Source organism: Pleurodeles waltl, chromosome 7, assembly GCF_031143425.1.
Source record: "Pleurodeles waltl isolate 20211129_DDA chromosome 7, aPleWal1.hap1.20221129, whole genome shotgun sequence".
In the NCBI taxonomy this organism is placed as follows: domain Eukaryota; kingdom Metazoa; phylum Chordata; class Amphibia; order Caudata; family Salamandridae; genus Pleurodeles; species Pleurodeles waltl.
Window position 1 is genome coordinate 764586840 of NC_090446.1, and position 26111 is coordinate 764612950.

Genomic DNA, 26111 nt, shown 5'->3' on the forward strand with positions numbered 1-26111 from the left:
ATCTGTTCGTGGCATCAGTCGCTGTAGATTCGCATGTTTTGCATAGCTCGCCATCTGGTGTTGGGTCGGAGTGTTACAAGTTGTTTTTCTTCGAAGAAGTCTTTCGAGTCACGGGACCGAGTGACTCCTCCTTTTGTCTCCATTGCGCATGGGCGTCGACTCCATCTTCGATTGTTTTTCCCCGCAGAGGGTGAGGTAGGAGTTGTATTGTAGTAATAGTGCCCATGCAATGGAGTGACTAAGTATGTACCTATTTAAGGTTAAAATAATATATATACAAATAGTTGAAGGTACCTTCCGAACTGCTACAGGCTCCCGGGGAGGCGGGTGGGCACATGCGAATCTACAGCGACTGATGCCACGAACAGATGTACACTGGGTAAGTGACATTTTCAGTTCGATGGCATCTGTCGCTGTAGATACGCATGTTTTGCATAGACTAGTAAGCAGTTATCTCCCCAAAGCGGTGGCTCAGCCTGTAGGAGTGGGAGTAGTCTGAAACAATGTTCTTAATACGGCTTGACCTACTGTGGCTTGTTGTGCGGATAACACGTCTACACAGTAGTGCTTGGTGAATGTGTGAGGCGTAGACCATGTGGCTGCCTTACATATTTCTTGCATTGGGATGTTTCCTAGAAAGGCCATGGTAGCACCTTTCTTTCTGGTTGAGTGTGCCCTTGGTGTAATGGGCAGTTGTCGTTTAGCTTTAAGGTAGCAAATTTGGATGCATTTAACTATCCATCTGGCTATACCTTGTTTTGATATTGGGTTTCCTGCATGAGGTTTTTGGAATGCAATAAATAGCTGTTTAGTTTTCCTGATGCTCTTTGTTCTGTCAATGTAATACATTAATGCTCTTTTGACATCTAAAGTATGTAGTGCCCTCTCAGCTACGGAATCTGGCTGTGGGAAGAACACTGGAAGTTCCACTGTTTGATTTAGATGGAACGGTGAAATAACTTTTGGTAGAAATTTAGGATTAGTCCTTAGGACGACCTTATTTTTGTGTAGTTGTATAAAAGGTTCTTGTATTGTAAACGCCTGAATCTCGCTTACCCTTCTTAGAGAGGTAATGGCGATGAGAAATGCAACCTTCCATGTTAGGAACTGTATTTCGCAGGAGTGCATGGGTTCAAAAGGTGGACCCATAAGTCTAGTTAAGACAACATTTAGGTTCCATGAAGGAACAGGTGGTGTTCTTGGTGGAATAATTCTTTTAAGGCCCTCCATGAATGCTTTAATGACTGGTATCCTATATAGGGAAGTTGAATAGGTAGGCTGCAGGTATGCAGATATTGCTGCAAGGTGTATTTTAATGGAAGAGAAAGCTAGGTTAGATTTTTGTAAGTGAAGCAAGTAACCCACTACATGTTTTGGGGTTGCGTGTAATGGTTGGATTTGATTAATATGGCAGTAGCAAACAAACCTCTTCCATTTACTGGCATAGCAGTGCCTGGTGGATGGCCTTCTGGCTTGCTTTATGACTTCCATATATTCTTGGGTAAGTTGTAAGTGTCCGAATTCTAGGATTTCAGGAGCCAGATTGCTAGATTCAGCAATGCTGGATCTGGGTGTCTGATCGTTTGGTTGTGTTGTGTCAACAGATCCGGCCTGTTGGGCAGTTTGATGTGGGGTACTACTGATAGGTCTAGCAGCGTTGTGTACCAGGGTTGCCTTGCCCAAGTTGGTGCTATTAATATGAGTTTGAGTTTGTTTTGACTGAGTTTGTTTACCAGATAAGGAAGGAGAGGGAGAGGAGGAAAAGCGTAGGCAAATATCCCTGACCAGTTGATCCATAGGGCATTGCCGTGGGACTGCCTGTGTGGGTATCTGGATGCGAAGTTTTGGCATTTTGCGTTCTATTTTGTCGCAAACAAGTCTATTTGAGGTGTTCCCCAGAGCGTGAAGTAAGTGTTCAGAATTTGGGGGTGAATTTCCCATTCGTGGACCTGTTGGTGATCTCGAGAGAGATTGTCTGCGAGTTGATTCTGAATTCCTGGGATAAATTGTGCTATTAGGCGAATTTGGTTGTGAATTGCCCAACGCCATATCTTTTGTGCCAGCAGGCTCAATTGCGTTGAGTGCGTCCCCCCTTGTTTGTTTAGATAATACATTGTTGTCATGTTGTCTGTTTTGACGAGAATGTATTTGTGAAATATTATTGGTTGAAAAGCCTTTAGTGCTTGAAAAACTGCTAGCAGTTCTAGGTGATTTATATGCAGTTTTGTTTGATGTACGTTCCATTGTCCTTGTATGCTGTGTTGATCGAGGTGTGCTCCCCACCCTGTCATGGAAGCATCTGTCGTTATTACGTATTGTGGCACTGGGTCTTGGAAAGGCCGCCCTTTGTTTAAATTTATATTGTTCCACCATAGAAGCGAGAGGTAAGTTTGGCGGTCTATTAACACCAGATCTGTAAGGTGACCCTGTGCTTGTGACCACTGTGATGCTAGGCACTGTTGTAAGGGCCTCATGTGCAGTCTTGCGTTTGGGACAATGGCTATGCATGAAGACATCATGCCTAGGAGTTGTAATATCATCTTTGCTTGTATTTTCTGTGTTGGATACATGCGTTGTATGATGTTGTTGAAATTTTGAATTCTTTGTGGACTTGGAGTGGCTACTCCAATTGTTGTGTTTATTATGGCTCCTAGGTATTGTTGTACCTTGCGCGGCAGAATGTTGGATTTTGCGAAGTTGACTGTGAACCCTAGTTTGTAGAGGGTTTGTATGATATGATTTGATTTGTGTGGTGTGAGCACGTTATTAACGAATGGGTCTTGATTAGCCAGTCGTCTAGATACGGGAATACATGTATTTGCTGCCTTCTGATGTGTGCAGCGACTACTGCTAGACATTTGGTAAAGACTCTTGGTGCGGTTGTTAAACCGAAAGGCAGTACCTTGAATTGGTAGTGTATTCCTTTGAATACAAACCTTAGGTATTTCCTGTGCGATGGATGTATTGGTATATGGAAATACGCGTCTTTGAGGTCTAATGTTGTCATGTAGTCGTGTAGTTTCAGCAATGGTAACACTTCTTGTAGTGTGACCATGTGAAAGTGGTCTGATTTGATGTATGTGTTTAGTATTCTTAGGTCTAGGATTGGTCTTAGCGTTTTGTCCTTCTTTGGTATTAAGAAGTACAGTGAATAAACTCCTGTGTTTATTTGTGTGTTTGGTACTAACTCGATTGCGTTCTTTTGCAATAGTGCTTGAACTTCTATCTCCAGGAGCTCGGAATGATGTTTTGATAAATTTTGTGCTCTTGGTGGTATGTTTGGAGGGAATTGTAGAAATTCTATGCAATAACCATTTTGGAAAATTGCTAGAACCCAAGTGTCTGTAGTGATTTCCTCCCATGCTTTGTAATAATGACCTATTCTTCCCCCCACTGGTGTTGTGTGGAGGGGGTGAGTGACATGTGAGTCACTGCTTAGTTGTAGGGGTTTTGGGGCTTTGAAATTTTCCCCTATTCCTAGGGAATTGCCCTCCTCTATATTGGCCCCGAAAGCCTCCCCTGTACTGTCCCTGGTAACTGGATGGTGTTGCCTGTGAGGTGCTGGCTTGTGTGGCCTGACCCCGAAACCCCCCTCTAAAGGGTGTTTTGCGGAAGGTGCTGTAATTTCCTCTGCTCTGCGGGGAGTAGAGTGCGCCCATGGCTTTAGCAGTGTCCGTGTCCTTTTTAAGTTTCTCAATCGCCGTGTCCACTTCTGGACCGAACAGTTCTTTTTCGTTGAATGGCATATTGAGAACTGCCTGCTGAATCTCTGGTTTAAACCCAGACGTTCGTAGCCATGCATGCCTTCTGATGGTCACAGATGTATTTATTGTTCTTGCAGCTGTGTCTGCTGTGTCCATGGAGGAGCGTATCTGGTTGTTTGAAATGTTCTGTCCTTCTTCAACCACTTGCTTTGCCCTCTTTTGTAGGTCTTTGGGTACATGTTCAATGAGATGTTGCATCTCATCCCAATGGGCTCTGTCATAGCGCGCAAGAAGTGCCTGTGAGTTAGCGATGCGCCACTGGTTTGCAGCTTGTGCTGCGACTCTTTCCAGCTGCATCGAACTTGCGGCTTTCCTTATCTGGGGTGGTGCGTCCCCAGATGTGTGGGAGTTGGCCCTTTTCCTAGCTGCTCCTACAACGACAGAATCTGGTGGCAGCTGCGAAGTTATGAAAATAGGGTCTGTAGGAGGCGCTTTATACTTTTTTTCCACCCTTGGTGTGATTGCCCAACTTTTGACCGGCTCCTTAAAGATGTCTTTTGCGTGCCGAAGCATACCAGGGAGCATAGGCAGGCTTTGGTAGGAGCTGTGGGTGGCAGAGAGGGTGTTGAATAGAAAGTCATCCTCGACCTGTTCTGAGTGGAGGCTTACATTGTGGAATTGTGCTGCTCTAGCCACCACCTGAGAATATGCAGTACTGTCCTCTGGTGGTGATGGCTTTGTAGGGTATGCCTCCGGACTGTTATCTGACACAGGGGCGTCGTATAAGTCCCATGCGTCCTGATCCTGGTCACCTTGGCTCATGGTGGTGTGAGCCGGGGAATGTGATGGAGTTTGTGCTGGCGAGACGTGAATTATAGGTGGAGGAGAGGGTGGCGGAGTAACCCTTTTCACCATTTTTGTTTGTGGTGTTTGGTCAGTTTGAAATTCCAGTCTTCTCTTTCTCCTAATAGGGGGAATGGTGCTTATCTTTCCTGTCCCCTGCTGTATAAAAATACGTTTCTGCGTATGGTCTACATCGATGGATTGCAGGTCTTCCTCAAACCTATGCTTTCGCATTTGGGAGGTCATTGATTGCTCTTCGGTATAAGAGCCTGAAACTGGGTCGGTTGCAGGTTGTTTCGGCACCAAAACCCTGTCTGCATCTTTTTTCGGCTCCGAGGTGGCTTTTTTCTTTTTCGGAGTCAAAACATCTCGGCGTCGATCTTCATCGGTGCCGCTGTCTCGGCGTCGAGCCGTGTCTACACCGCTATCTCGGTGTCGATGTATGTCTCCAGCACTTTCTCGGTCCCGAGAAGGCTGCTTGTCGGGGTCTCGACCGGAGTCGGACGGTCTCGGCACTGAGTGGGCCTTTTTCGGTGCCGACGGTCGGTCACCGAATTTATGGGTTGAGCCATGGCCTGGTGGCAGTGGCGTCCCCTGGGCCTTGACAATCTTCTTATGAGTGCTTTTCGACGTCTTACTCACGGTTCGTGGATCGTCGAATTCCTCGGAGTCCGATTCGTGTATCGAAAAGGTTTCTTCCTCTTCCTGTACCTCGAACTCTCGGTGCGCTGTCGGCGTGGACGCCATTTGAAGTCTTCTTGCTCGACGGTCTCGGAGTGTTTTTCGGGACCGGAACGCACGACAGGCCTCGCAAGTGTCTTCACTGTGCTCAGGTGATAGGCACAGGTTACAGACCAAGTGTTGGTCTGAATAGGGGTATTTTTTGTGACATTTGGGACAGAAACGAAACGGGGTCCGTTCCATCGGCGTTCTTCTACACGCGGTCGGGCCGAGCAGGCCCCGACGGGGATCGAAAACTACCCCGAAGGGCTCCGGAGCTCTTCGATGCGGTGTTGATTCTGACTACGCCGATCCCGAACGCAACAATACCGACGAAAATCTTCCGAAATTTAGCTGTTTTTCCGTTCCGAAACTCAGAGCGACAAGAACACGTCCGAACCCGATGGCGGAAAAAAAACAATCGAAGATGGAGTCGACGCCCAAGCGCAATGGAGACAAAAGGAGGAGTCACTCGGTCCCGTGACTCGAAAGACTTCTTCGAAGAAAAACAACTTGTAACACTCCGACCCAACACCAGATGGCGAGCTATGGAAAACATGCGTATCTACAGCGACAGATGCCATCGAACATACAGTTTCAAGAAGGTATCACTTTCAAATATCAAATGCACTTTGTTTGAAATTCACAGTTAACAGCTTTCAGGTAAGTAATACTTTTCAATATCGAAAGTTGACAGTGTAATTTTCATAAAAAGCAATGCAGTCCTAGGGGAGGAAACGTAACAACACAGTTTGCAGGTAAGTACTTGAATTACGATCCCAGTCTTCGGGGGTTAGGGTGTCCACAGGGCAAAGTTTAGTAAGACACCAAGGGAGCACCACTAGCCGGCAAGGTGCAGAGGTCAAATTTGGTGTTGGGCGCCCAATGGAATCCTAGGGTAGGGAGGAGACAGACTGGCACCAAGCATACACCCTCTGCCACATGGGGACAGCCAGGTGCAGGGTGCAAACACAGCATCGGACACCCAATGCTTCTCAATGGAGGAACCCCAAGGGTCACAGAGAGGCTGCAGCTTGGTCCAAGAAGTCGGCTGAAGACGACCAATAGTTGGACAGGTAAGTAGAAAGTCCACTGGACGTTGATGGACCATCGGTTGGGTTACACAGGGCCAGGGGGCTGTGGGTGCAGGGGTACCTTTAAACATAGGGAATCTTCACCACAGATGGTTGCAGTCAGGGGGTCCTCTGGATTTAGGCTGCAGGCATTGCTGTGGTGGTTGGGAGGGGGTGGTCAACCCAGGGTGGACTCTAGGTCGGAATTGCCTGTGTAAACCTTCTCTGGACCAGTGGCCCACCTGGACTCCAGTCATGGGTGTAGGGTGGAAAGTCGGCAGGACTTGCAGATCTGGGGAGAGTCTTGAGTCCTTCTTGGAGGTTTCTTTGTGGACAGGACCACTGTCCTCAGGAGATCTTGGTCCTTGGGTAGGCAGTCCTCTGGGGGGTTGTAGAGGTCCTGCGGATGTGTCAATTTTTGTAACAGGAGTCTTGAAGCTGCAGACAGGCCAGTAGAGCTGGGCCCAAGTCAGCTGCCGCCTGGAATCTTCACTGCTGGTGCATCTCTTCAGTCCTCCTACTTCCAGGTCGCCAGGAATCTGAGGAGCAGAGTTCAAGGGTGCCCATCAATACTAGATTTAGGGGTGTTACAGTGGACAGAGGGCAGTAGCCATTCCTATCCCTATTGCCTATCATCCAAAGCAAGATGGAGGATTCTGCCAAAGGGGTTCACCTCAGCTCTGGGTACCCTATGGGTGGTCCCTCCTCCTGGTGTTTACTAATTTCCTGCAGGATCTGCCACCCAAAGTGGGACCTGCTTGGGGGTGGGGAGGGCTCATCCTCACTAGCTGGAGTGCTGCGAGGTAGCAATCAAAAAGGCAGGTGCCTTTAAGGTTCACCACAAAGTGTTGCTGTTCCTGCAGAGGGGAGGTGTGAAGCACTTCCACCCAGAGAAGGCTTTGTCCCGGACTCCTGAAAGCACAAAGGCTCTCACCCTATCGGGTCAGAAACCCATCTGGTGGTGGGAGGCTGGCATAGACCGGTCAGCCACACACTAGAGAGTTGAGTGAATTTCAGGGGGCATCTCTAAGATGCCCTCTGTGTGCATTTTACAATAAAGTCAACACTGGCATCAGTGTACGTTTGATACCAAGCTTCCCAGCATTCAATGAACACCAGGAGGCGGGACCACCCATAGGGTACCCAGAGCCATCATGGAGCTGTGGAGCTTGTAATTACAAACTCCCAGCCCATGTACTCAATATGGCCACACTGCACTTACAATGTCTAAGAATGGACTTAGACACTGTAGGGGCAAATTGCTCATGCTTTTATGCCCTCACCTGTGGTATAGTGCACCCTGCACTAGGGCTGTAAGGCCTGCTAAAGGGGCGATTTACCTATGCCACAAGCAGTGGTTTTTGGGCACGGTACCCAGGGAGGAATGCCATGTCGACTTCACATTTTTCTCCTCACCAACACACACAATCTGCAATAGCAGTGGGCATGTTTGGTGAGGGGTTCCCTAAAGTGGCATTTTACAAGGTGCAGCCCTTGGGAACCCTCTCTGACCACAGGGCCCTTAGTGTCACTGGTACCTTTTACAAGGGATTCATCTGCGTGCCAGGTATGTGCCAATTGCTGAAGCAAAGGGGCAGTTTAGAAATAGAGCACAGGTGCTGGGGCCTGGTTAGCAGGGTCCCAGCACACACACACAGTCATGTTAGCATTAGATATCAGGCATAAAGTTGGGGTAGGTGGAGGGGAGGTTAGCCATGAAAAAAAGAGGCACTTTCATACAGTTTCTTTTTTTTTTGAAAACAGATTTCATTAATTTTAAGCCACAAGAAAATGGCACCAATGAACACTAGGCACTGACCATCACAATACAAATAAAGAGACTGACTGTACAGACCCTCATTTCTCAAGCAGTACGTCATGATTATAATAGACACTATCCAAAATTCTATGTCCATTATGGTCTCAAGCGAATTCACCAAACCACTTTTCCCAAACCCTCCCAATTTTACGAGGCCAGTCCCTGGCTTCAAGACCACATGTTCCTGTTGTGCACACCAATCCACTCCTTACGTCCATCCCGACAGAGTGGGGGGGAATCAGAGGACAGCCAGCACGCAGCAATGTTTTATTTAGCAATCAGGCGGGACATACCTAGAAATGACCGCTCAGCCCTCATGCTCCCGAGCCCTCAAACACATCCAGCAATATCAACCAGGGAGAATGGGAAACCTCCCACCCAAGAACTTTTGATAGGTCACAGTTAACTCTGGTCCAGTATTCCATCACCACAGAACAGGACCACACCATGTGATAGAAATCTGCTGGGTCGATTGTGCAACGGAGACAGGAAGAGTTAGGGTGAAGGACCGCCGGGTACATTTGGACCGGAGATAAGCAAAGTAAAGGTAATATGCTTGTACCAGCCATAGTCAAGAGGAGATAATAAGCTCTCAAGGGGCCATCAGGGCATCACGCCAATCTTTGTCCTCCATAGGCCCGACCCAACACTCATACCAGGGTCAGAAAGACTGCAGCGTATTGAGCTAATTGATTATCAGGGTACGATAAATCTAGGGGATTCCTCTGTGACCAAGGTTACTCATAAGAGATTTGGCTTCCAAGGGGTTACATTCTGGGACAGCCTCAGATGCTGTAACATGAGTGTGAAGAGCATGGTGAGTTTGAAGGTATGTATATAATTGAGTATTTGCAAGAGCATAGGTGTCTTGGAGGTCATGAACTGAACATATCTGTGTCCCGGACCACACATTTCCCAGCTGGGTGATACCAATAAGGTCCCAGGCTCTGAAACCTTGAAGCGCTACCACTTCCATTAACCAGGTGACATGCCAGAGAGGGTGTCGGTTGTGTGAATTTGCCCTCCCAACAATGACAGTTATAGTCGGTAAACAGGATCAGACCATCTCCCATTGTGACAATCATGAATAATAAGAAGGTGAGAAGCCAAGTAGCAGAGATAAAGGTTTTTCATTCCCAGGCTTCCATCATAGGGACCTCGCTGACAGTGCTTGAGGGCCAGGCGCAGTCGAGACCCATGCCATAGAAACAATATTGCAGTGCTATTTAAGCCTCGAAACCACGTCCGAGGCAAGGAAAGCAGTAGATTCTGGAAAGTTTATAGGAACAGTGGGAGAATTACCATCTTGTAGAGAGCAATATGCCCCATAACGTTTAAAGGAAGGGGTTGCCATCTACTGAGATCGGTTTTAGCCTTTTGGACTAAAGGTTAGAGATTAAGAGTCCAAGTGAGTTCCGGATGCAAAGTGACCCACATGCCTAGGTATATAAAGCTAAGCAAGAGGAATATTCATCTGCCAGTTAAAACATCTCTATATGGGGGCCAGAGGAACCAGTATAGATTTAGAGGGACTCATCCTAGGACCTGAGGCAGTCTCAAAGCGTTTCAGCAACTGAAGACATCAGGGACCATTGATGGCAGGGTTCACAAGATATAGAAGAACCTTTTGGCCATTGCCCCAGGTCGATGTTCAACTGTCAGGGCAAAGAGGAGTGGGAAATAGGAGATAGATAACAATGTCTAGTTCCACGTCCTATGGGAAAGGTGCCAAGAGGACCCCGCTAATCTGGACTCGAGCCACAGGCTTGGCACAGACTGCGCGAACAATGCCACAAAACGGAGGTCCGAAGCCAGCCAGGGTCAGCACCAACTGAAGATGTCCCCAGTCCACTGTATCAAAAGTCTTTTCAAATTCGATGTCGTGTCGTGCTAAGTCGTGAGGCAACCAATGACGGTGTGCTAGAGCCACAAGAAGCAGTCGGAGGCAGTGTCTCGTGCTACAGGACAGCCTAAAACCCCATTGGTCCAGGGGTATTGTAGGAAGTTGGCTCTGTATGCACTATTTCAAAGTAAGGAATAGTATGCACAGAGTCCAAGGGTTCCCCTTAGAGGTAAGATAGTGGCAAAAAGAGATAATACTAATGCTCTATTTTGTGGTAGTGTGGTCGAGCAGTAGGCTTATCCAAGGAGTAGTGTTAAGCATTTGTTGTACATACACATAGACAATAAATGAGGTACACACACTCAGAGACAAATCCAGCCAATAGGTTTTTGTATAGAAAAATATCTTTTCTTAGTTTATTTTAAGAACCACAGGTTCAAATTCTACATGTAATATCTCATTCGAAAGGTATTGCAGGTAAGTACTTTAGGAACTTCAAATCATCAAAATTGCATGTATACTTTTCAAGTTATTCACAAATAGCTGTTTTAAAAGTGGACACTTAGTGCAATTTTCACAGTTCCTAGGGGAGGTAAGTATTTGTTAGGTTAACCAGGTAAGTAAGACACTTACAGGGCTTAGTTCTTGGTCCAAGGTAGCCCACCGTTGGGGGTTCAGAGCAACCCCAAAGTCACCACACCAGCAGCTCAGGGCCGGTCAGGTGCAGAGTTCAAAGTGGTGCCCAAAACACATAGGCTAGAATGGAGAGAAGGGGGTGCCCCGGTTCCGGTCTGCTTGCAGGTAAGTACCCGCGTCTTCGGAGGGCAGACCAGGGGGGTTTTGTAGGGCACCGGGGGGGACACAAGCCCACACAGAAATTTCACCCTCAGCAGCGCGGGGGCGGCCGGGTGCAGTGTAGAAACAGGCGTCGGGTTTGCAATGTTAGTCTATGAGAGATCTCGGGATCTCTTCAGCGCTGCAGGCAGGCAAGGGGGGGGTTCCTCGGGGAAACCTCCACTTGGGCAAGGGAGAGGGACTCCTGGGGGTCACTTCTCCAGTGAAAGTCCGGTCCTTCAGGTCCTGGGGGCTGCGGGTGCAGGGTCTCTCCCAGGCGTCGGGACTTTGGATTCAAAGAGTCGCGGTCAGGGGAAGCCTCGGTATTCCCTCTGCAGGCGGCGCTGTGGGGGCTCAGGGGGGACAGGTCTTGGTACTCACAGTATCAGAGTAGTCCTGGGGTCCCTCCTGAGGTGTTGGATCTCCACCAGCCGAGTCGGGGTCGCCGGGTGCAGTGTTGCAAGTCTCACGCTTCTTGCGGGGAGCTTGCAGGGTTCTTTCAAAGCTGCTGGAAACAAAGTTGCAGCCTTTCTTGGAGCAGGTCCGCTGTCCTCGGGAGTTTCTTGTCTTTTCGAAGCAGGGGCAGTCCTCAGAGGATGTCGAGGTCGCTGGTCCCTTTGGAAGGCGTCGCTGGAGCAGGATCTTTGGAAGGCAGGAGACAGGCCGGTGAGTTTCTGGAGCCAAGGCAGTTGTCGTCTTCTGGTCTTCCTCTGCAGGGGTTTTCAGCTAGGCAGTCCTTCTTCTTGTAGTTGCAGGAATCTAATTTTCTAGGGTTCAGGGTAGCCCTTAAATACTAAATTTTAATATTTGTTTAGAAAATATGCTACAGAACCAGGGAAGTGATACCCCTGTCTTTATAGTGACAGCTGTTCTTATGTTCCCTCTTTTGTATGTAAATATATGTATAGATCAGAGTTAACTTTTTGGTCTGGACCCCCCGATGCGGCCCTACCCCTATTTTTAGAGGGTAAGCAATAGAGATGTTTGTTTGTTTACCTATTTGGCTTTATATTCCTCCCTGCACCAGACACGTCCCTAGACCACATGGCACTTGTGTGAATCTGCACTTCAATTTGGGGCGTCACCATGTAAATTACTGTGAATTTGGTTTTTTGATATGAATTATATGATGTTAACTGTGGTTTTCTTTCTGTTTTCATATTCCAATAGGTCTATGATTTATATATTTGTGGAAGTTTCCACGATTTAAAGGATTAGGTTTGTTACTAGGTCCTGATGAATCGCATAAGGTAATTCTTCTGTTACAAGCGAGAAACATGTTGACCAATTGTGTAGAGTGACACAGGGGATCCTGTGTGCTCTGTCTCTTAGTTGTTATAATTCTCTTTAAGAGACATCATTATACCTACCTATATTTCAATGGGGTTTGTGGTCATCATTCCACTGACTCCCCGTTTTCTTGGTTTTTAATCTTGTCAGAGGTATGGATACGAGCATTAAATATTATTAGTTGTTACCTCTAGGCATTTTTAACCGTTTTTTCATATACCAATCCTTCACTTCATTATTCTTGACCGGCTATTTTTGATTCTCAAAAGAACTCCGGCAAAGAGCCCCCTCGCGGGGCCCGTCAGGCATTGCAGTGCCGGCCTGACGAGGAGCGGGCCCTATGATGAAGCATGTCACCGGATGGTGAGTGAGGGTTCTTGCTTCGAGAAGCTTCGGTTCCTACCTGGGGACCGAGCTCTTCACTTGATTGAAACCCACAGTACAATATGGAACCATGTGTAACCTTTTTTGATTGACCCTGAGGGGAGTGCCATGTCGACTTACTCGTTTTGTCCTCACTAGCACACACAAGCTGGCAAGCAGTGTGTCTGTGCTGAGTGAGAGGTCTCCAGGGTGGCATAAGACATGCTGCAGCCCTTAGAGACCTTCCTTGGCATCAGGGCCCTTGGTACTAGAAGTACCAGTTACAAGGGACTTATCTGGATGCCAGGGTCTGCCAATTGTGGATACAAAAGTACAGGTTAGGGAAAGAACACTGGTGCTGGGGCCTGGTTAGCAGGCCTCAGCACACTTTCAATTGTAAACATAGCACCAGCAAAGACAAAAAGTCAGGGGGCAACCATGCCAAGGAGGCATTTCCTTACAGGTATCAATATAACAAGGACAATGGCAAAACATTTCACTTCACTGTTAAGGAGTGTGATTGGACAGTTGTTTCTTAGTAATTAATACAGTGGTGGCCAGGTCCAGTTCCAGGGGAAACGAGCCACTGTAACAAACTTCTCTGCAGAGAGACAGAATGTACAGTGTTAGCATGTCTCAGTCCGTGGTGTAATATTCCTTAGGGCAGCCGTCCAGGCCCCGAGTTTTTCCAGATGCCAAACCGGACAGCACTTCACTGACTTCTTCGGCCGTAAAGGATTCATTAAGTATGTGAGATTCAGAAGGAGTCAGGCTATGGAGATGGACTGTATCAAGGAAGTGAGTAAGAGAAACCGTTTCCTCACCCACAGGGGCCGTATATAATATTCTATAGTAGTGGGCAAAGGCTGGCGCAATCTCAGGAAGAGTATGTCTCAGACAACCACATTTTTCCTGTAATTTCAGGGATGATCCTATTGACCTGTTTATGGGAGGCCCGTATAGTCGCCTTGCTAGCAGGTCAGAAGGTGCCAACTCCCACGACAAACCCCTCGTTTTTGTGGAAATAAGCTTGAAGTTCAGTGCAAAGTGATTGCACGAATGTCTTACACTGGAGGTACCAGGCACTGAGACGCCACATGGGGCGTTGGCCAAACTTGAGGGATCCAAGATGAAGAAACTTAGAACAGTTTAATGGGGAGGCCACACCATGGCCAGCATCCGCAAGCAGAGACCAATAGGCGACTTAGCATGGGCAAATCCAGCTTGGCTTGTACCAAAATTACAGCTGAGGCGGCCTGAAATAAGGAATCATGCTATTTTCATGACTGATAAGATGTTGTACATCATAATAAACCCTTTCCTCAACTACTCCAGCCTCTCAAATATTATAGACTGCCATCCCGGGCGCTAGGTCAACACCCTGGGATCTTGGGAAATCTCCAGCTTCAAGCCAAGACCCCACAATACTTTTATTTACCCACTTAACACATTCTAAAGTAATACAAATAAATATAAACCATCGGAATAGGTAGAAGAAAATGTAACTTTGTGCTAACATGGAATGCGGCCTGTTTTTGCTCAAGAAGAGTTTGAGATATATATATATATATATATTTATGTATATACACACACACACACATATTAAATAAGAGTTTATATCAGTACCTGTAAAGACTGTTAAATAAATCAATGAAAACATACAATTTGCCACAATACTAGTAAAAACAAACAAAACACTTGAAACCATTCTTACACTTTCATCTTTTTCTTTCTCCTTATCTTTTTCTTCATCTTTCTCATCTTTCTTCTTTTCCTTTGATGCATCCACACCATCGTTTTTCTCTTTGGATTTTGATCTGAAAGCATGATAGACAAAGTATTACTTTTCTAAACTATCTTCTCCCAAATTCAATTACCTGAAATACAGAACATGAACGAAAAGAAAGATAAGACCCAAAGGAGTAAGCAACTTTTAGAGACACAAACACATAGTATTAGATTCCCAAAACCAAGATACAAAGAAAGTTCGCCAACAAAAGTTGTAAATCAGTCAAGACTCTAATATCACTTTGAAAATTAAGCTAAGTTTTGCAATATTTCTGACTGTAAAGAGCTCACTCGTAGTTATGCTTCTAGAAGGGGGCTTTGAATGAACAATTATGCAAGCAAATCGTTTGATGTTTTAATTGTAATCCCATCTAGTGGAAGTGGCAGACTGTTAGTCATTCAGTCAAGAACAGGGGGTATAGAGCTATAACACAATATTAAGTTATATTAAGTCCTGAAAAGACAACTAGCAAATAGGGACGTTTGAACACTGCTCATGTATAACCTCTAGGGGAAATTAGGTGTGGGGCTGGGCATCAGAAACAACAGTGAGGGGTTTGAAACCACTGCTGACAGAACCTAGTATCCCAGAATCTGTACTGTTGTCAGAAGAATTTCTTCTGTTCCTGGAGACCAACTACTTTTATGGTTTCTGCCTCATTTTTCGTCCTTAACATTTCTCCCTCTGTGTGCAGGCCAAACAGAGATTTTCCAGAAAACGGCAGTTTGTAATCTGCAGTTGGGTTTCTGGTTTATGAGTCGTTAGATGTAGTCAAGAAGTTCATCTTTTCCGGGAGGCTATCCTTGCCGGCATGGCACAGTTTGATGCAGTAGATATTTGGCGAGTGTTCCACAGGGGGGCCCGTGCATATATATTTCACTCCTCAGTTCATGCACCTCATCCCGGTTGGGCTTTTGGGTGGGCTTCCGCAATGTGGTGACTTGCACGAAAGATGTAAAGCATCTGTCCAAAACACTCTCAGACCACACCCCTGTGGTAATGCAGATTTCTTTGCCTATTACTTGGGTGCACAGACCGTTATGGAGACTTCAACCTAGAACCCTGCTTGATAAGATATTTTGGGCTGCAAATGCTGGCTGTGTGGCTTTAATTAAGGGTTCAGTTCTACAGCTGCGAGTTTCTGGGAGGCTTTGCAGGTTGTTATTAGAGGCCACTGGACATGGTATCCTTAAAACTATTTGTGGCAGACTTAAACAGTTAGAAACAGAACTTGGTACCTTATGAGAAGTCCAGGGACATAGACTTTTGGACTCCATGCATCCATTACTATTGGAATTCCAGGACGAAGCTGACAGAGAAGTGAAATTCCTGAGTAAACACTCCCAAGCGAAGAAATACAGGGAGGGTGACAAACCAGGGTACACACTGGCTATGTTGCTCAAGCCTAGATGAACTGCCAATCATGTCTATACTGTTAACACCACTGACGGGGGAAGGACGTTGGCTCAGTTTATGGTGTACACCTATGGTGTGGCACCGTATGAGTCCAGGCAACCCTTTGTGATAGTGTTTAGGTGTTCAGATAGTGAAATCTCTCTAGGGGAATCGAAGGTGAGCAGCTGAGGCATGCCCAGGAGGAATGTAAAGCACTTGCAATACCACAGTAGTCAAACATTAACTCCCACACAAGACAGAACCAAACACATGTTGCAAAAATAAAGGAGTCTTTATTACAGCATTAACTAATAGACTAGCATTGGTATGTCTCTCTCTCTGGAGATATCTCCACACAATATATACACACACCAAAGAACAAGCAGAAATGGCATGAAATGTAGAGGGCCCTTTTAAGGGGTTAGGGGGTGAGGTCAAACCATATACTAAATAAGTGGAATATGAAATAGTGAACCCTATCAAGGTAAGTGTGGTAGTTAGCTAGGGGCTGGGGAAAAACAAAAACAACTGAGGTAAGTACAGCAAGTCTCCCCAGCGACCGGGTGCAGAGTGGTTACCTACCCGGTCGTCCAATAGACTAACACAGGAAAGTCACGGTTGGAATGTGTGTTTCAAGACCTTTCCCAGTGGACCCCGAGGAAATCCAAAGACAGGAGGAAGGTTGGAGAGTGTACCCACCCAAGGATACCCAGGAGACATGAGTACCTACACCAGGGGACCCGGATGCATAGAGGTGAAAGGACGTCAGAAACCCTTGATGAAGTCAATGGAAGCCTCAGATGTCCAGCTGCTGTCGCAACCCGTGGACCAGGCCGTTAGAACCCAAGGACGGATTCTGGACGTAGAAGTCCATCACCCTCAAAGCTGCCCAGTTGGTGCAGGTGGCAATGCCCATCCTCCTAGAGGTGAAGTTCCTGCAGATTGGTGAAAAAAGAAATCCAGCTGCGGGGTCCAGGAGCTGCAGAAGATCCTCAGAGTTGCCTAGAAGCTGTCCCTCGTCAGTTGGAGGATAGCAGGAGGGTCAGTGACCAGTAACATCACCAACAAGGACTGGCAAATGAAAGCAGGAGCTGAAGATGGATTTGTAAGTTTTTGGGACCCAGCAAGGCCCAGGAGACTATTATTGAGGGGCAGTCAGGGCTGCACTAGTCTAATACATGCAGGCAAGAGTAGCTTTATGCCACACTGGGCCGCCAAGCACAACATTAGGTGGGCCCATAATACCATACCTACGGAACACATCCTCAAAAAAGGGCTGACACTGCTGTTGACTGACTATGAAAAAGCTATCAACAGCAACATGCGACTACCTTTTCAACCTTCATCATTGCACTTTAGGCCACACTTGCAAGCCTATAACTGCTTCATCTACACCGGCCTTATGCCCAGGTCCAGATCCAGACTGGAAGGGAGACTTCCCAAACCTTGCCACTTAAAACAGGGGTGCGGCACGGCTGCCCACTAACACCCACGATATAACCCCTGGTTCCAGCCATCTGGCAGACCAAAAAAGTGGCAGCATTTAAGTGGGCAGAGGACTAGGAAGATAAAGCAGATGATCTTTTATTTTATTAGTGACCTAGTGAAATCAGGCCTGTTGGAGTAGATAAGCTAATATGAGAATATGCTAATGACTTGCGTATACATACTAATGAAAAGAATGATATTAATAAATGAAATAACGTGTAATGTGCAAAATGTGCCCACGGGGAGTGGTCATCATCTGTGCTAAAAGTACTAAATACTGTGAAATGTTGAAAGTTTTTATGAATATATCATAATTAACTATATAATCTATGTTTCATAATGCCATATGTTCTTAGCTTAGCCAGAGGCCTAGCCAGCTCTAGGCCTTGTCTGCTTAACATGGAGACGCGATGAGCTGCCGCAGACTGGAACTGGAGAGAAGAACCTTGAACCGTACAGAGTTCAACTACGAGCTCTGCTAAGCGAAGAATGCAAACTCACCAGCGGACAGGAGACGATCAGAACAAATTGATACAATTATGTGTAGAGTAGGCTAAATGTACTTTCCCAGGACTTGAACAATGGAGCTACAGACTAAGAGCTGGGAGCAACAATTTTGTTACCTGAAGAACCGGATGATGTTCTCATCGACAGAAGAACCAATCATGTTAATGGAACTTGACTCTCAAAATAACGTAGACAAGTGGTACACAAACATTATAGGTTAGAGTCATAACCCATGATAAGGTTGACCAATGGGCAATTTGTGGGACGGACTGAGAGACCCTAATAAAAAGTCATGACATGAGGGGAAAAATCAGAACAGAGAACGGAGAGGCGAAAGTTGATGACGACAGGAGACGCTGTCCGAAGAGCTGAAAACTTGGGCTTGCTTCTGTGAGCCTGAGCCTTTGTTATGACTAATGACCCGGAGACGAAGTCTGACTCGTTGCTGATCTATCTTAGATAGGTAGCTATAACTTGACTGACTAATGAATGCTTTTCTTTCTAGGTACCAACTGCGCTGTTTAAAACATTTCCTCTTTTAGATAGATTATTTCCAAATTAATGATTTTTGGCTAAAATGTTTTAGCATGAAGACCCACATGCTGATGCTAATTCGGGATAGGCAGGCTGACATGGGGTGACTTAGGGTGACTGACATATTGCTGAATCATTCAATATATTATGAATGCTATTTGCTTGTTTAACGTTGATCGCATATTAACAAGTGATAAGAATTTATGCTATATGTTGGTAATAAAGTAAATTGGTAATCATGATATGGTTGAATAAAAGTTTTATGAATAGAGTTGTAACTAATAGGGAATAAACCGAACTAACTTATATGAGTCATGGTGGTTTTTCTGACTAGATTAGTTAATGGATTTTTGAGTTGATCACTGTAGGAAGTTGGCTCTGTATGCACTATTTCAAAGTAAGGAATAGTATGCACAGAGTCCAAGGGTTCCCCTTAGAGGTAAGATAGTGGCAAAAAGAGATAATACTAATGCTCTATTTTGTGGTAGTGTGGTCGAGCAGTAGGCTTATCAAAGGAGTAGTGTTAAGCATTTGTTGTACATACACACAGGCAATAAATGAGGAACACACACTCAGAGACAAATCCAGCCAATAGGTTTTGGTATAGAAAAATATCTTTTCTTAGTTTATTTTAAGAACCACAGGTTCAGATTCTACATGTAATATCTCATTTGAAAGGTATTGCAGGTAAGTACTTCAGGAACTTTAAATCATTACATTAGCATGTATACTTTTTACATAAAACACAATAAGCTATTTTAAAAGTGGACACAGTGCAATTTTCACAGTTCCTGGGGAGGTAAGTTTTGTTAGTTTTGTCAGGTAAGTAAATCACTTACAAGTCTCGGGTTTGGGTCCAAGGTAGCCCACCGTTGGGGGTTCAGAGCAACCCCAAAGTTACCACACCAGCAGCTCAGGGCCGGTCAGGTGCAGAGGTCAAAGAGGTGCCCAAAACGCATAGGCTTCAATGGAGAGAAGGGGGTGCCCCGGTTCCGGTCTACCAGCAGGTTAATACCCGTGTCTTCGGAGGGTAGGCCAGGGGGGTTTTGTAGGGCACCGGGGGGGACACAAGTCAGCACAAAAAGTACACCCTCAGCAGCGCAGGGGCGGCCGGGTGCAGTGTGCAAACACGCGTCGGGTTTTCAATGGTTTTCAATGAGAGATCAAGGGATCTCTTCAGCGTCGCAGGCAGGCAAGGGGGGGGCTCCTCGGGGTAGCCACCACCTGGGCAAGGGAGAGGGCCTCCTGGGGGTCACTCCTGCACAGGAGTTCCGTTCCTTTAGGTGCTGGGGGCTGCGGGTGCAGGGTCTTTTCCAGCCGTCGGGAATTGGAGTTCAGGCAGTCGCGGTCAGGGGGTGCCTCGGGATTCCCTCTGCAGGCGTCGCTGTGGGGGCTCAGGGGGGACAACTTTGGTTACTCACGGACTCGGAGTCGCCGGAGGGTCCTCCCTGAGGTGTTGGTTCTCCACCAGTCGAGTCGGGGTCGCCGGGTGCAGTGTTGCAAGTCTCACGCTTCTTGCGGGGAGTTGCAGGGGTCTTTAAGTCTGCTCCTTGAAACAAAGTTGCAGTTCTTTTGGAGCAGGGCCGCTGTCCTCAGGAGTTCCTTGTTTTGCTTGAAGCAGGGCAGTCCTCTGAGGATTCAGAGGTCGCTGGTCCTTTGGAAAGCATCGCTGGAGCAGGGTTCTTTGGAAGGCAGGAGACAGGCCGGTAGGACTGGGGCCAAAGCAGTTGGTGTCTTCTGTTCTTCCTCTGCAGGGGTTTTTCAGCTCAGCAGTCTTCTTCTTCTTGTAGTTTCAGGAATCTAAATTCTTAGGTTCAGGGGAGCCCTTAAATACTAAATTTAAGGGCGTGTTTAGGTCTGGGAGGTTAGTAGCCAATGGCTACTAGCCCTGAGGGTGGGTACACCCTCTTTGTGCCTCCTCCCAAGGGGAGGGGGTCACATCCCTAATCCTATTGGGGAATCCTCCATCTGCAAGATGGAGGATTTCTAAAAGTTAGAGTCACTTCAGCTCAAGACACCTTAGGGGCTGTCCTGACTGGCCAGTGACTCCTCCTTGTTATTATCATTATTTTCTCTGGCCTTGCCGCCAAAAGTGGGGGCCGTGGCCGGAGGGGGCGGGCAACTCCACTAGCTGGAGTGTCCTGCGGTGCTGGCACAAAGGGGTGAGCCTTTGAGGCTCACCGCCAGGTGTGACAGCTCCTGCCTGGGGGAGGTGTTAGCATCTCCACCCAGTGCAGGCTTTGTTACTGGCCTCAGAGTGACAAAGGCACTCTCCCCATGGGGCCAGCAACATGTCTCGGTTGTGGCAGGCTGCTGGAACTAGTCAGCCTACACAGATAGTCGGTTAAGGTTTCAGGGGGCACCTCTAAGGTGCCCTCTGGGGTGTATTTCACAATAAAATGTACACTGGCATCAGTGTGCATTTATTGTGCTGAGAAGTTTGATACCAAACTTCCCAGTTTTCAGTGTAGCCATTATGGTGCTGTGGAGTCCATGTTTGACAGACTCCCAGACCATATACTCTTATGGCTACCCTGCACTTACAATGTCTAAGGTTTGGCTTAGACACTGTAGGGGCACAGTACTCATGTACTGGTGCCCTCACCTATGGTATAGTGCACCCTGCCTTAGGGCTGTAAGGCCTACTAGAGGGGTGACTTATCTATACTGCATAGGCAGTGTGAGGTTGGCATGGCACCCTGAGGGAAGTGCCATGTCGACTTACTCGTTTTGTTCTCACCAGCACACACAAGCTGGTAAGCAGTGTGTCTGTGCTGAGTGAGGGGTCCCCAGGGTGGCATAAGATATGCTGCAGCCCTTAGAGACCTTCCCTGGCATCAGGGCCCTTGGTACCAGGGGTACCAGTTACAAGGGACTTACCTGGATGCCAGGGTGTGCCAATTGTGGAATCAAAAGTACAGGTTAGGGAAAGAACACTGGTGCTGGGGCCTGGTTAGCAGGCCTCAGCACACTTTCAATTCAAAACATAGCATCAGCAAAGGCAAAAAGTCAGGGGGTAACCATGCCAAGGAGGCATTTCCTTACAATCACTTATTGAATTGTTGAAGTTTTCTTTTACTTGCTATACTTGACTCGGATACCCTATGCAATCCAAAAGATTCATCGACCTATACGCATCCTCTTGTAAGTTTACTTACTAAGGACAAGGTGCGTCAGCAGGCCCAACAAAGATGCAGGTGCTGACCGGCACTTTCTTGGGTCTTAAACCAACTAGTCTGTTTTCCTGATAGCATCAGTGTTATGGCCGCTCTTCGGTGTAACGCACAGTCCTAAAGGTCACCACAAACAGTATTAAATAAATATCTATGACTATACCTTACAAGTGCAGAATTGCACATAATGACAATAACCTACCTCTCCTTGAAATTACAGGCAGAGGCACAAAGGTACACCCTATCATTGTCCATATTATGAAGGGAGGCACTGAAAATTATTTTTCTTCCTAAAAATGCAACATATTCTAAAAAACTAACTCCTTCCCCTCCAATGCAGGTCTCTCACTACATTTACATCATGTCTCCCGTCTCTTTTTGGGGGCGAGGCAGCACTCAAGTTCAACTCGCCTAAAGCCACAAATCGACTACTGACGGGGGAAAGATAGATCCGGAAATCCTTACCACAAAGCCACCCACTTGATAATTATTAATGACTGAACATACTCAGCTAAATGGGTACAAGAGTGTACCCAGCTTACGAAGTCACACTGTGGGTTACTGGTGGAAATTTTCCACCACAACCCTATAGGGGAAAAAAATCTTTGCAATAAATTCCCTCCGCTACGAAAGTGGTATTGGAGGTATGGAGTACATTGTGTGGAACGGACTCGGCTCTGGACAGCCCCAGTTGTCTCTGATGTTACAGCACTGGAGGGCTTTGAGGAACTGGAACATTTGTTTGGGGGGGGGGGGGGGTCCCTACCGGAAGATGATGTGGTGAGAGCTTTTTCTGACATGCAGGAGAGATATGGTTTATTTCACTCACAATTTTACCGTTATCTGCCACTCCAACACACGCTCGACCCTGTACCAGACGACAGTGGACTACCTGTCTGAAAATACCTCTCAAAACAAAACTGACCAGGTCCCGACTATCGACTAGGGATAACATATCTGATCTCTCCCTGATCCTTATCATAAACTCCCTATGCACATTTAAGGAGCTTTGAGAGGCTCGGGGAAATGAAATTGGCCATCCAGAAGATGACAAATGGACGTGGGCACTTAGGGCTCCCAGGGAGGTAGCCATATCTGAGAGATTCCAACTTATCTAGTTTAAATATCTCCACTGTGTTTATTTAACCCTGGTTAAACTTTGGCAAATGCATAGGGAAGGAATGCTCTGGTGCCAGTTGACACCAGGAGTCTTTCTTCATATGTGTGGTCCCGCCTCGTCCTCCGGCTCTGCTGGGACAGAACAGCCCACACGCTTCAGCATTGGCTAAAGCAACCTTTCAACCTGAATCCTAAGGTTGCCTTTCTAAAATACTAGTTTACAAGGATTTGGGGAGAACCGAGAATTCAAAGATACGACTTGGCAAAAGATGCATTGCACATGAATAGAGCAGCCCAACAGTTCCCAGTCTGACTCGCTGGAAAAGAAGCATGGGCAAAAGAACCTCACGGGAACTCCTCATATACAAGTCCAGGGAATGCCCAAATAAGCATAAAAAGATATGGTGGAGTTGGGATGACTTTCGGGAATTCGATGGGGACTACTGAGGTGTTTACTTACACAATAACTGAGGAGTAAGAGGTGAAGCTAACGTGTTGCATGGTGGAATACTTTGTCTTCTGCTTAAGTTCCCTTATGTTATCACTGACAGTTGTATCAAAGTAATATGCCATACATATGTGATTTCAGAAGCCAATAGTTTATCTATTTCATATATTAATTGGCTGTTAAGCCTGGAAAATGGAACACCTAATAAGGACATGTATTACAAATATATTAGAACCCTTATGTTAGCAGTAATATGCCTTTCAACAGCCAAGATGCACCCTCAGCGGATAAGATCCTTTTATGCTGAGGTGGGTCTGCTTTCAGACTAAATTTCAAGGTGGAGCCAATCACTTCTCCCAGTAATCTGTCCTGAAACACGTATTTTTCCTGACACCCACTTCATTTATCACCTGGGTTCAAGTATTAACTCACTATAAAAGGCACCTTTAGACATTTTTGTTTATTCACAGTTAGCTACATTATAATAATTAAAAAAAGGATTATTCCTGTAAGTGACTCTTCCATATTGGATCAATATTCAGGGGAAGTGAAACGGTCACTGCTGAAGTACAAAATGGTTATCCAGCAGCCCGACTATATATACTGTATCAGGGTTGAGTAGTCAAAGAATGGAAGTTAGCCATTTGTTTTTGAAGGCACAACTTCAAACACTTAGTTGCAATGGTAAAACGTGTACCGTCTTTCTGTTTTCTTGTTTTTGCCAGGGCTAACAGAGCGAGATCGCCTGCCACGGTTTCTGCTTGTGGACCGTCTTCGTTCTCGACTACGTGATCTTCTCCTTTCTCTGCTTCGCTCTCTTTCGCGGCTTCTTGATCTCCTACTGCAAAGAAATAATATTATTTCAGAATGCGAAGGACATGTCTAAGGCCAATCAAAGTTAAAACAGCACAATTTTGGCAAGACCTACCTGAATTATAGTAAGTATTGAAAAATTGGTCAATTAAGGCCTATATACTATGTGAAGTCATTAAAGTCTAGCCTACATTCTAAAAAGCATGTCATTAAGCAGCTGACACAAACAGTGTGTAAACAATCAATGTATAAATGATTATACTCCACTCCACTAGGCCTAACAAAACTTAAGACTGAATCACATGAGCTGAAATAAGATCAAAAACAACCGAACACCAGAGGATTTTCGTTGTTGCCTTCAATATTGTTGTGTTGCAACATGCATCAAAGAATCATGAAACAAAATGCTTTAGGTATCTGAAATCCTACTTCAGGCGCTTCCTGTCCCTTGAACGAGATCTCCTCTTCTCCCTACTGCGAGACCTCTCCCTCCTGCGATCCCGCTCTCGGCTTCGGGAACGACGCTCTTCTCCTCGCTTTGCTCTTTTATCTGCTGGAGAGCGACTTTTCGATCGGCTACCTGAACGTCCTCGTGAAGAAGAACGCTTCCGATAATGCCTGCATTGATTTAAGAGGAAGTGGTTTTGAGGATGATACGTAATCAGGTTTCAAAAGACTTTCCAAACACAGTGGTTAATTTTAAATAAAGTGCAGCAAAGATCTCAGATGCAGGAGTTCTGCTGATAGTACCCAGATGCCAAGACAAGTCTACATTTACATACTTTTGAACTTCTAGATTGCTTTTATTTTTCATTTAAAAAAATGGGTTAATTTACACAAACCTAAAACACTAGCTTCTTAAAAGCAAACCAGTACAGGATTACTTGTAAATAGTCATTTTACTCAAATAATTAATTAAAACAAACAATACATTGTTTCAGTCATTTCTATAAATCCTGGTTAACACTGGAGTTATCCATTTATCCTACGAGTAATCCATATGCTCACATTATATTAGTAGGTGTTTCACTGTTTCCAGTCCTGTACCACATAACTTAACACCTCATTTTTCTTTCAGTAACCCAGACCATCCTCCTGACACATCTGCAACTGGCACTCGTACTACCTGAAGCATGAAATGTGCATGTGTCCCGATCATATAAAAATTAAACAAGTATTATACAGATGTATGATTACTACATATGTACAGAATAAATGTCCTTCAGTATGGATTCCAATCACAAAACACAATCTTTGGGTTTGTCACGCTTTAATCTTCTTCACATCAGAAACTTCAAGCCAACATGTTTCGCAATTTAGGCAATATAAACCCATGACTTCAAATGACGAAACACATGTTGGCTGGAAGTTTCCTCTAATAGTTCAAAGGAAAAGAACATGGTGTTGTAAATGTTTGATAAATTATTTCTAGATAAGGTGCAAATAGGTCAGTGACTGGAGTTTGTATAATGACCTATACATCATGTGAAATGTGAGCCCTTGGAGTAGTGCTATTCCACATTTCACCTGCTGACCTACACAGATTATCAAGAATCGGTCTGACATTAGTCTCTGTGTCCCAATTAGAAAAGGTGGGAAGAAATATATGGCACAGGCTGCTCTGCCAGACAGTAACGTCAGCAAGACACTTACCGAGGTTTGCACCTACCTGCCTTTACAACAGGTGCCTTTTTAGCCAATCTTCTCACATTCAACAACTCTTATATGAAGATAACACTTCCTTTGCAAAGATACATTTTAACATCAAAGATGAGAAGCTCATCCATAGGGCAAACCATAATTTCAAACAACTCACTTTACCTACACAGTCATGTACTCAAGAGGAGATCACATTACATTGTAAAAATAGATTATCTTTTAGAAATATGTGAGATCAGAGAAAAAGTTATATTTATCTCATTAAGTCTGAAGGCACTGCTTTCAGTTTCGGGTTTTAGGATTTTAAAACAACGTTAATGGTAAAATGATGGCACAAGCAGCGTTGTTCAACATAGTGAGACTGCAGGCAGAAGATAAAACTGCAAGTTAAAATCAGAAGAATGTTATGTGATCTCTCTAGTTTCTCTAGTCTCTATTACCAACAAAAGCAACAATTCCTCATTAAATGCCTCTTTAGTTTATTTTTTTAAATGAACAGCAAAGAGTCTCTTGTGACTCTTTAGGCCTACTTTTGACTGATACTACTTATTCCATACTCCCTAAACGTTGTAAGACTTGGGCACACATGTGAGCTTCGGTGAATGGCTTATGCTTTCACGACTGCTTCAAAATTGTGTTGGTAGATCAGATTTGTGTGAAATGCAATTTTTGATGTGTGTCAACTTCTGCACCCCCT

The 26111-nt window shown here is 45.6% G+C and overlaps 1 protein-coding gene across 1 annotated transcript in view; it reads right to left on the reverse strand.

The window, feature by feature from the left end:
- Positions 1–26111, reverse strand: part of DDX46 (DEAD-box helicase 46) — a 669293-nt gene that overhangs the window by 621349 nt on the left and 21833 nt on the right. The window contains exons 2-4 of the mRNA XM_069199247.1: positions 24185–24373; positions 23640–23783; positions 14204–14306 (exon numbers count right to left, since the gene is read on the reverse strand). Of these exons, the coding sequence (XP_069055348.1) occupies positions 14204–14306; positions 23640–23783; positions 24185–24373 (436 nt within the window). The remainder of the gene's footprint in view (positions 1–14203; positions 14307–23639; positions 23784–24184; positions 24374–26111) is intronic.